The 11,542-nt window shown below is 35.0% G+C and overlaps 1 protein-coding gene across 1 annotated transcript in view; it reads right to left on the bottom strand.

Annotated features, from left to right (window-relative positions):
* STK3 (serine/threonine kinase 3) overlaps nt 1–11,542 on the bottom strand; it is a 347,232-nt gene that overhangs the window by 132,413 nt on the left and 203,277 nt on the right. The window contains exons 7-8 of the mRNA XM_006900017.1: nt 10,883–11,020; nt 4,191–4,316 (exon numbers count right to left, since the gene is read on the bottom strand). Coding sequence (XP_006900079.1) covers nt 4,191–4,316; nt 10,883–11,020 — 264 coding nt within the window. The remainder of the gene's footprint in view (nt 1–4,190; nt 4,317–10,882; nt 11,021–11,542) is intronic.

The following is an 11,542-nucleotide window of genomic DNA, read 5'->3' as shown; positions in this document are numbered from 1 at the left end:
TGAATCTATACTTACTTTTAATGAAATTAAAGAAATGACAAGTAAACAAATAACTACTGTCTACTCTTGTTTCCTTGAAAATATTAAAATACATAGTTTAAAGCTAAGCTTATAATCTCTACCAACTCTTGCAATGACATACAGCAATTTAAATTTTGTCTCAGAATTCTAAGGAAATTTGAATTATTTTTGTGGTTTCTAAGTAAGTAACAACAGCTACAATTCAAGAAACCAAGAACTAAACCAACAAAACAGTAACAGCAACAAAAAAACCTACCTGGTCAAAATGTTTAATAGTAGCAATACTGGTAGTAGTATAACAAAAATGATAGTCAAACTTTATTGCACATATTATGTGCAAGAACTTTTGCTAAGTGCTTAGATATATCTTTATTATATGTCCATAACAACTCTATGAAATTGGTCTATCACTATTTCCTTTATAAAGATAGTGAAACTGAAGCAGGGAAATTAGGTAACATGAGCAAGGACAGACAGTTATTGAAGCAAAACATAAGGGCTCAAGTCCAAGCTGTCTGTCCTGCCTATAGATAAATGCTAGTCTCATTTAGCCAACTGGGTACACTAGAGGCTTCTGGGCTGTCATGGGCTGACTTTGGTCGTGGTCTATTCTTTAACCAGTTCAAATGTCCTCTATTAGAGGAATAATTTTAAATTCCCTATCAAACAGGGACAAGAGGAAAGAAGAAATGAGAGAAAATAATTACCTGGAAGCTGTTTGTTCTCTCATGGGGATCATGCAAAACACCCTGGCATTTCTTCCTACACTAATGTTAAGATTACTTCTTCAGTGAATCCTATTTTAGAAAGGAGACTTAGGTCTAACCATCTCTAAAATCTTAAGGATCACAGACAGAAAAACTTAAGAGTTAGACTATAAAAAAGCTATTAAGAAAATCATCACTGCTTTTGCAAAGGAAAGATCTCTCATAAGATTAATAGATAATTTTTTAATCTATAAATTAATCAGGCATAAGAAATCCAGCTTTAAGTAATTTTCTTAATTTTCAGCCAAGGGATTAATAAATGCATAAAAGGGAAAAGGTATCAAGTCTAACATTTTAAAAAATCTTAAATTTTATATAATATTAAAAAAATTTTTTCTGTAGCTTTCATAACTTGTATTTTGTTTAGTATTGGGATTCATACAGGAGATGCCACAGGTTTAATTACAAAATAATTCTTGTAAATGCTTTATTAATCTTCTAATCTACTTTCTAAATTAACTGTAACAGTGGAGCAATCTATATTTGACTTCATAAATTCAGTGTATTAACATCATGTATTCTACTTATAATTAATCAATCAACATATGTTTTATTTAAAAACAAGCACTCATTTACTTAACAAATATTTTAACTAATTATTTAAGTGCCTGTGCATTTCAATAGGTAATACTAGGAAACTTAAAATTAATCTTATTGTACACCAATGAAAGAATTTTTCTTTTACTTTTCAAAGAGAGGAACGAACTGGGGGGAGGGGTGGGCAGGGAGAAATGTGCAACAATGAATGAACAGAAATTAAAAATCTCTGTAAATGTTCATTAAAATTCATAAAATAAAATTTTTAAAAAAGGAAAAAACAATTAATTCAAGAAATATATAGGAGTGAATTCTGCATGTTGTATAGTTAACGAATTATCAATTATATGTTTATATCTTAAATGCTACACATTAATTGTTGTTAGTGCCATTTTGTCAACTTCAACTCAATGAACAGATTCAAGCCTAGTCCTTTCCTATACCATCATATAAAATAAATAAGAAGAAGAAAACAAAATCTACATATGTCTGTAATTTATACTGAAAATAAAAATGAAATTTATGTTAATCTAGTAAGAATATAAATATAAAATTATTAAATATTTTACTTTTATGTAGTCTGGTGGTAAGGAGTTGTGCTGGCAACTCAAAGGTATGCAATTTGAAACCACCAGGTTTTCCAAGAGAGAAAGATGGGCAATCTTCCCCTGTGCAATTAACTCTGAAAACTCCCTGGAGGGTCAGCTATGGGTCAGCTCTTACTTCTTGGTACACAACAACAACTTTTACAGGAGAAAAAAGTCACCTTAATGGTAAGATGTGCAGATATGTGACAAAAAATTTTTAAATCGCATATGCAATTTAAGTCAATGTGCAAAGGAATCCCAAAAGAATGAACACTACAAAGTCCATACCGAGGCAAGATTGTGAGCTTCAGACGACATCAATAAATATTACTGAGAGAATTTGACTAATGTTAAACAATTTTCTTAAAAAGAATGTTGTTGTTGTTATGTGCTGTCGAGTCGTTTGCGACTCACAGCGACCCTATGTACAACAGCCCTAAACCCTACTCTATCCTGTGCCAATAGCACTGCCTCTGACACACCCATCCCGATTACCCCAGTCACTGAATCAATCCATCTCATAGAGGGTCTTCCCCTCTTGCACCGTCCCTCCACCCTCTCAATCATGATGTCCTTCTTCAAGGATCTGTCCCTCTCTGCAACATGCCCAAAGCAGTGTAAAAATATACTTTTATTGTAGGACTTCAGATCTATACATTTCATTGCTCTTTTATAGGCTTATAAATATGTACATATGCATGGTGTATATACCTATGTAAAAAGATTTTAATTTTTATATAGATCTTGTAATTTATGTAAGTTTTACAGTTAGGTGCAATTGACATAATTATCTCAAGTCAGAAGCTACTACTTGAAAACACAATCTAAGGCAAAGAGCGTGTAGACTGCTTAAAGAAAGGCTGGTAAGATTTTTCCTTTTTTTCTTATTAATTTTGTTTCAAAGGATAAAGAAGTTCCTCGTTGCAGGAAGCAAACTTCCATGCTTACTCTCCAACAGCACAATGAAGCTCCTCTGACACGGAACTGAGGAAGTCTGTCGATTGCCAGAGGAGTGAGCCACTGCTCATCATTTTATGGTTACAGAACTGCATACAATTATCACTGCAAGACCAATTTGACCTAAACATCAAATGGAATCAGACAGGATAAAGCATTTTTGAAACTGCAAGATGCTGCACAATTGTTGACTGGAGAGAAATTCAAAACTAAATATATCTATCACCACACATGAATCCACTGCACTAACTATAAAATCCCTCCAAAGAAGAGCCAAGGTCTTTACATCATTCTATAGCATCTACTAATTTTTTTACGGAATCAATGTATCGTCACCTACTTAGTTAAAAAGTAAATAACTGGGGGGGGGGGTGAGGGAAATAGTTTAATTTGCTAACTTCCTGTCTGTCCCTTGTTCTTTCTCTTCTGCTGCAGTGCTCTATATTGAAAGCATAGATGCTTTGCTAACAAGTTAAGACAGTTCCAGAAAATATGACACAAAATTGACCACATTCAAGTAATGCTTATTCTACAATCACATAGTGAGTATCACTAAATACTAAACACTCACTGCTGTTGAACTGATTCTGATACATGGCTACCTCCATCAGGCTTCCAAGGCTATTCTTTCAAGGAGGAAACTCTCCATTCTTCCAAGCAGTGGCTGGTGGACTTTTCAGAGAGAAGTTCAACATGTAATGTGCCACCAGAGATTTATGTATGTTTATAATATCAATTGTACATTTCACTAATCATTAACTTGTAAAAGATAGAAAAATGGTAAATATTCAATGCAAACAAATAAAAGCATAAGATTTTATTAATTTATACCTCACTGTATAAGAAAACAGAAGCAATCTATGGCCTCGTGGTAAGAAGCTGTGCTGCAATTCCGAAGGCATGCCCTTTGAATTCACCACCAGCCTCTTCATGGAAGAAGGATGGGCAATCTACTTCTGTCTGATTAACTGCCTCTGAAAACCCACTGTGGGGTGTGCTATGGGTTGGTTCCAAATCAATGATACACAACAACAACAACAATATAAGAAAAGAAGGAGTTTGTTCTAGTGGCCAAATAATGAAGAGGTGTGCTGCCAATGTAAAAGGTGATGGCCAGTCTCCTCCCATGCAAATTACTGCCTATGAAAAACCACTGGATGGTCAGCTATGAGTCAGCTACATCTTGATGCCACATAACAACAACAGTAAGTATTAGTATGTAACAGTAAATAATAAAACAGTGTTATATTGCAAGAAAGGAAACAAAATTATAGAAAAATTTTTGGGGAAAAAAATTAATTTCTGAAAGGTAATTACGAACCGAATTTTCTTCCTCCTCTTCCAGTTCTCGTTGCTGTTCTTCATGTCGTTTAGCTTTGATTTCCATAGCTTCAGTGATCAGATCCCTTAAAATTGACACAGGTTTTGCATTCTTGATAAAATGATGCTAGAAGATTAAAAGTGAATGACATGTAAATTCAAGAGATTTCTTGGAATGATATAAAGATGCTAAAACAACATGAAAAAACGAATAGAGATCAAATGTTTAAACAACACTTTGTCTTGGTTTGGGGTGTTTTTTTCTACCTAGAATTAAAAATACGAGTTCATTTTTACTTGGGTTTATTTGTTCTTTTTAATAAAAAAACCCTAAAGAACACTCATCAAATTGCAACCCTATAACTAACAAAATTACAATATGTTTGAAAATACAATTGTACAACGGAAGTATACTAATGTTCATAGCAGCGTTATTCACCATCACAATAACGTGGAAACAACCTAAATGTCCAACCACGATTGAATGGATTGAGAAACCAAAGTACATTCACACAATGCAATACTACTCAGCATGCAGGAGCAATGATTTTGTAAATCACTACCTAACTTGGAAGGGAATGGAAAGCATTATGCTGAGTGAACTAACCCAGTTCCATTAAGGACAAATACCGTATAAAACCATTATTGTAGAATGAGTATCAAAGATGGGGAGGGGAGCACAGGGGTGAGGCTAGGAGGGGATTGGGTGGGGAGATTAGGGAGTGGTTAATCATAGGGTCCCACAATTTGATACATGCATGGAGGGAGTATCAAAAACAATGTATAGGAAGCTGACAAATGAACTGCAGACAATGAACTCCATCAGCAGGAAAATAGTTATTTTGTAAGTTCTTTTGGATGGTTTCTATTCTTTCATGTTTTTCATAATTTCATTTTATGCAACAGAGAATGTTAAAACTGAGGGTTGAAAGAGGTTGGGGGAGAGGAATCCATACACACCAGTTTTTCCCCCAGAAAATAAATACTGCCTTCTATCTACACTAAACATAAAATAAGTTTTTGGTTCTTTTTTATACTATCCTGATATAGCTTCTTGTGTTGTTGTTAGGTTCCATCAAGTTGATAATAATTCTGAAAAGTGGAAGGAAAACCATCAGAAAAGACCCTGTTGTGCTTTTTTTTTATTTTTAATTTTTTAAATTTATTTTTAGAGAAAGGAAGTAAAACAAAGTAGAAATACAAGTTTAAGGTATAATCTTGAAATGTTGTGGTTGTTGTTAAGTGCCATCGAGTCATACACGACTTATAGCGACCCCATGAACAAAATCTGGGAGACATAATCTTATTTTGAGGCAAGCAATGTAATCATAAAATGTAATTTTCATTATAATATGCAAATATGTAATATCAAGTGAAAGCTACCCAGGTGATCTTAATAACAAACAATAGAGCATAAACTATCCTCAAAGACAAAAACATTTTAATGCCCAAGAAGAAGTTATAAAGAAGCTTAATGAAAATTGAAAAAAAAAACTTAAAAATGGTGAATTTATCACTTGGCAAAACTCTAAATAAGAACTGTACTAGAGTACAGAACTACTACGATTAATGACAAAGAAATAATAAATTCTATTAACTACCAATTTATCTGTAGATTAAATAAGCATTAATAAATATATCTACGGTAGAGACTCTTAGTTCTCTAACACAGAGTTGTAGGTAGGCATGGAGCTACCTAGCTTTGTTCTGTATTTCCCAGGTTCCTTTCAGATGGTTGTTGACTGTATGTCCAGATTCTCACCAGAAGAATGTACTATATACTTCCTTGTATGAGACTAAAAACATCAAGTATTAATTCTTCTGTCATCTCTTCCCCTTCTGCTAATCTAAATAACAGAAGCACCTACAACACAGCTATAAAGCAGGAATAGTGCCCCCAAACGGTAGGGCAACAAGGAGGAGGGAACCTCAGCTTTACTATGAAGAAGGAAAAAAATGAGGAAAACTGATAGAAATGTTACCATATCACTGAAGTTATGTCCTTTGTCCTTAAGGAGCTGACAATTTAGAATAAAGATAGTAAATGAAACACATTAAAAAATATTGGAATACAATAAAGCACTAAATGGGAACTCTGGTGGCTCCAGTGGGTAAGGAGTTGCACTGCCAACAAAAATATAGACAGTTTAAATCCACCAGCATCTCCTCCCATGTAAAATCTTCCCTCTGACAGCTCGCTGTAAATGGATTCTGACTTGATATCACATAACAGTAAATACAATACACAAAAACGGAACTCTGGTGGCCTACTGGTTAATGAATTGGACTGGTAACCCAAAGGCAGGTGGTTTGAATCCACTAGGAGATTGCATGGGCAATCTCCTTCCATGCAACTTATAGCCTCTGAAAACTCTCTAGAGGATCAGCTATGAGATGCTTCTGACTCAACAACACATCAACAACACTCTAAGAGCACACTTTAACAACTAAAGTGAACTGGCAATATTTAATAAAAGTAATATGCACACTTAACATAAAGCTGAAGACAAGACAAAAAAATCAAATGTTGTAAGTTTTTATTTAAGTGAAATATCTAGAATGGGCAAATGGAGAGACCCAAGGTTTTTAGTGTTACCAGGGTAGGAGGGGAGAAGTTATTTCTTTGGGGAGGGGTAGACTTTCTGTTAATGGTAATGAAAAGGTTTAGAAATAGACAGTGGTGATGGTTACACAACATAATGAATGTATTCAAATAACTATACATGTAATAGATGTTGAACTGGCAATTCTATTTTATCCATTTCATTAGCTTTGCTAATTAATTTTTACAATAATTTTTAATAATTTTAAAAGAATATTCAATAATAAATGAGTCTTCATTTCACCTGTTTCTCATTCATGCATTTTTTTTTTCCCTAGAGTATCTTTTTCTTTATTTGGAGATACTGGCAACGATTAGTATATATGCATATACAGGCAGTCCCTGGCTTACAATATATTCAAGTAAAAGGCTTTCAAAGGTCAACAGCAGTGCTGATGGTTTGTTTTGGTGTGGGTTTTTTCCCTTTGTGTGTTTTGTTTGTTTTGAGAAGGAGGGTATAACTTATAATTGTTGTTGTGTGCCACTGAGTCAGAACCAACCCATAACTGACCCTCCAGAGAGTTTTCAGAGGCAGTAAATTGCCTAGGAGGAGAGTGTCCATTCTCCCGCTGGTGAATTCGAACGGTGTGCCTTTGAGAGTGCATCACAGCTTCTTATCACTAGGTCACCAGAGATTCTTACAATTTACCATCACTGCTGTTGTTGTGGTTATGTGCCATCAAGTCATTTGCGACTCATATCAACTCTATACACAAAAGCTCTAAACCCTGCTCTATCCTGAGTCAACCTTATCGTCTCTGACACATCTATCCACATTACCCCAGTCATTGAATCAATCCATCTCATCTTGGGTCTTCCTCTCTTGCGCTGTCCCTACACCCTTCCAAGCATGATTTTCCTCTCCAAGGATTGGCCCCTCCTCACAACATGCCCAAAGTATGTCAGACAGAGCTTCAAAATCTTTGCCTCCAAGGAGCAGCCTGGTTTCTTCCTCTCCAGAACAGACTTGTTTGTTCTCTTAGCAGTCCATGGTATGTTCAATACTCTTCTCCAGAACTACAACTCAAAGGTATTAATTCTTCTATCCTCCTTAGTCACTGTTCAACTCTCTGATGTACGGTAATTAAATATGAAGATCACTGTCTGGATCAGGAGCACCTTAGTTTCCAGATGTGGTGGCATATAATATGCTGTTATTTAAGATACTCATTCTCAGATATTCAAAGTTTAAGATTTTACTGTTCAACGCATTGCTGTATAGATTTCATTTTCTATGGTGCTGGGGAAGAGTACTGAATGTTCCATGGACTGCCAAGAAAACAAACAGATCCATCCTATAGAGGGTTAAACCAGGCCACTCCTTGGAGGCAAGGATTCTGGGGCTTCGTCTGACATACTTTGGACATGTTGTAAGGAGAGACAGGTCCTTGGAGAGGGACATCATGCTTGGTAGGGTAGAGGGACAGTGCAGGAGGGGAAGACCCTCTATGAGGTGGACTGATTCAGTGACTGGGGTAATCGGGATGGGTGTGTCAGAGGCAATGCGATTGGCACAGGATAGAGCAGGGTTTAGGGCTGTTGTACATAGGGTCGCTATGAGTCGCAAACGACTCGATGGCACATAACAACAACATGTTAAATCAGGAGGGAGCACTGGTGGCTCAGTGGGAAGGAAATGAGTTTCCAACCCAAAAGTATGCACTTTTAATCCATCAGCTGCTCTTTTGTTTGTGGTTTATGATTTTTGTATTTTTCAAGTTTATATGCAATATTTCTAAGAAACATAGAAGATAAAAATAAGTAATAAATAAAAAGCAATGTTGTTATTACTGTGTACTATTGAGTCAGAATCAGCCATAGCTGACTCTCCAGCAGGTTTTCAGAGGCAGTTAACTGCACAGGAGGAGATTGTCCAGCCTTCTCCCACAAGAGGCAATAGTAATGAAAATATATTAAAAACATAAAAGGGTACTCAACTTATACAAAAAATTATGTAGGATGGAGTCATTAAAATGGAATTCTAGAGACATAAATATGATTGTGCGCATCACATACACATACATATGTGTTTGCATTTACTAGTCCCTTTGTCTGTTGCACCTTAGAAAAATGTTTTGCTAAAGTCTTTCTAGAGAACCTGTTGACAAAATATTTAATTTCTTTCTAATTTTTGCTATTTTAATATTCCACAAATGTTTTTACCCACATTATTTCACACAGGCAAATTTTTTTCCTCTGTAAAATAAATTACTAAAAGTCAATTTGCTGGGTCAAAGAATATGTCATTTTTTAAAAGATAGTTGGGTTTCAGGGGTTTTTTTAAAATGTGAACTTTGGGAATGAAGATTAAGTATTTTTTCTTGATCAAAATACATGACAATGTTTATTTTCACAATATGCCATCTTTCTTTTATCTTTTTACTTATAGATTTACTCCTTTAGAAATACAACGCTTTGTAACAATGAACAATGTCTTCAATATGAAATAGTACCTGCACCATGTTATCACTTTCTCTGGCAAATAATTTTATCTTTTTCCAAAGTTTAAAACATAATTACAAAAAAAATTTCATCTGAATATGCATTTTTTAAAAGGTAAATTCTCATCTAAACCATTAAGTGTCACTTTATAGCTGTCCTCCATTCTACTGGTTTTAAAAAAAATAATTACTTATCACTCTTCACACTTTTCCGTTTCTCGGGCTCTTACAATTTTTGGGTAATAGCCATGGAGAAATTTTCAGATACAAGGAAAAAAGGTTCATGTTTGTTAACAAATACCATATAAAGATAAGTACAACAGAGGTTTGTATCAACATAACTTTCATATCTTGGAGTTACTGTGCAATAAAGTGAGTTCTGGTGGTCTAGTGGTAAGAAGCTGCACTGTAATGTCAAAGGTACAAGGTTTGAATCCACTAGATGCCACACAGGAGAAGGATGGGCAAGCTCTTTTATTTATTTTTTTTAATTTCCATTCATTCACTGTTATACTTTTCTCCCCTCCCAAGCCTCCCCCCAAGTACACTCCTCTTTTGGAAAAGTAAAAGAAAAATTCTTCCATTGTTTTATAATCCTCCCCCCCCTCCCCCAGGTCCACTCCACCATGGGTAATCTCTTCTTGAATGATTAATTGCCTCTGAAAATCTTAAAGCTGGAAGGTCAGCTTTAAGTTAGTTCTGACCCAATGGAAAACAACAACTGTGTGATATGAGCATGATTATTCATGTTTTACATTTGAGAAAACTGGAGAAATCGTAAATAAAAATAGTTATTTTTAAACTTTCTTTTCATGAAAGCTAAATTCTAAATTACATGTTTATAAAAGTAAACAGCATATTTAATCCCTTGTTCCTACACACCTCTTTACAAATTCTTTCTCAAAATGTACCTTGCAAAATCACTTTGTACAAGAACTATAGTTTTATTAAGTTTTGTCATTTAAAAATAATTTTTCGTATACTAATAAGTTTAGTGAGAGATACTTCTTACAAGCTCAGAGGTTTAAACTAATCTGCTGGTGTACAGTGACTGAAGTATCAACTGCTCCCCAGAAGACTGGCAGACTGAACATACCAGCAGCTCCACAGAAAGAAATATGGCAATCTGCCTCTGTAAAGATTTATAGTCTTGAAATTCCCATGGGGCAGTTCTCTGTCCTGCAGAGTTGCTATGATTCAGAATTGACTCAATGACAGTGGCTGTGATTTGTCTTTTTTTACACTGGAGCAAAAAAAAAAGTCAAAAGATAAAGGCTGATCCAAGGTATAAATACATCCTGGGGGGTGGGGGAACCCCAGGAACAGTAGTAACAACGGAGACAAATGTTAGTTCTAAAATGCTTCAAAAAATTGAGAACTCAAAATAATGCTGGAAAGTGTTAATTACAACAACAAAAAATAAAGGAAAGGGACAGAAGACTGGAAAACAATACAGAATATTCAAAAGAATATAGTGAGAGAGGAGAGGTAGAGGGAGGGGTAGAGAGAGAGGGACAGAGAGGGAAATATCAATTCCTATTTCCTGGAAAAGTTTACATCATTAGATCGAGTTCAAGGCCATTCTGGCCCATGTAAGAAAGTTACAAAGTTTGAAGAAAGTATCCTTTCCGTGGAGGCACAGGTACTGACCTGTAACAGTTGTGTTGCAGTAGCTCTCTGCTCAGGATTCTTCACCAGGCACTTCTTAACAAAATCAGTGAACTCATCAGACCACAGTTCTGGCTTCCTGAATGTTGGTGGTGGATTTGTGGGAATCATAAATATAGCCTAGGAAAAATGAAATATCCAAAGGCACAGTAAGAATCACAGAGCACAACCAAATAAACAAAGCTTGCTATCTATCTTTTTATCAGACTCTCAATCTAAAACTCAAATTTAAGCTGTTCTAGGATTTCCAGGAAGATTACAATTCAGGAAGCAAATCCATCTGCTACTAATGTAATCATTTCCCATTAAATTTCCTCTATTTGAATTGTAGCTCATTGAGCACATCATTCTTTATTTTAAGTATTATTTTTTATCAGTCTCTAGAGAAGACTTGGCATTTCTGACCCTTTTACCGAACTAACGACATTTCCTAGTTAAATAGATGTATCCTCAAATTTTGCTATTTCAAGCCAGAATTTCTTCTCATTTTAATTGCTTATATGCACTGTCACCTGAAAAAAGGCCAGTAGCAGTACATTTTGCTCCTGTAATCCAGACTATTTAAATATAAAAAATATTACTACTATTATTTGAGTTAAGACTTTTATTTTTCTCTCTAAATATGAGTTAGGATTTCAAACA

Source organism: Elephantulus edwardii, unplaced genomic scaffold (assembly GCF_000299155.1).
Source record: "Elephantulus edwardii isolate Elephantulus edwardi_28Jun2011 unplaced genomic scaffold, EleEdw1.0 scaffold00270, whole genome shotgun sequence".
In the NCBI taxonomy this organism is placed as follows: domain Eukaryota; kingdom Metazoa; phylum Chordata; class Mammalia; order Macroscelidea; family Macroscelididae; genus Elephantulus; species Elephantulus edwardii.
Note: the sequence above shows the minus strand (reverse complement) of the source record. Positions and strands in the feature narration are given on the sequence as shown.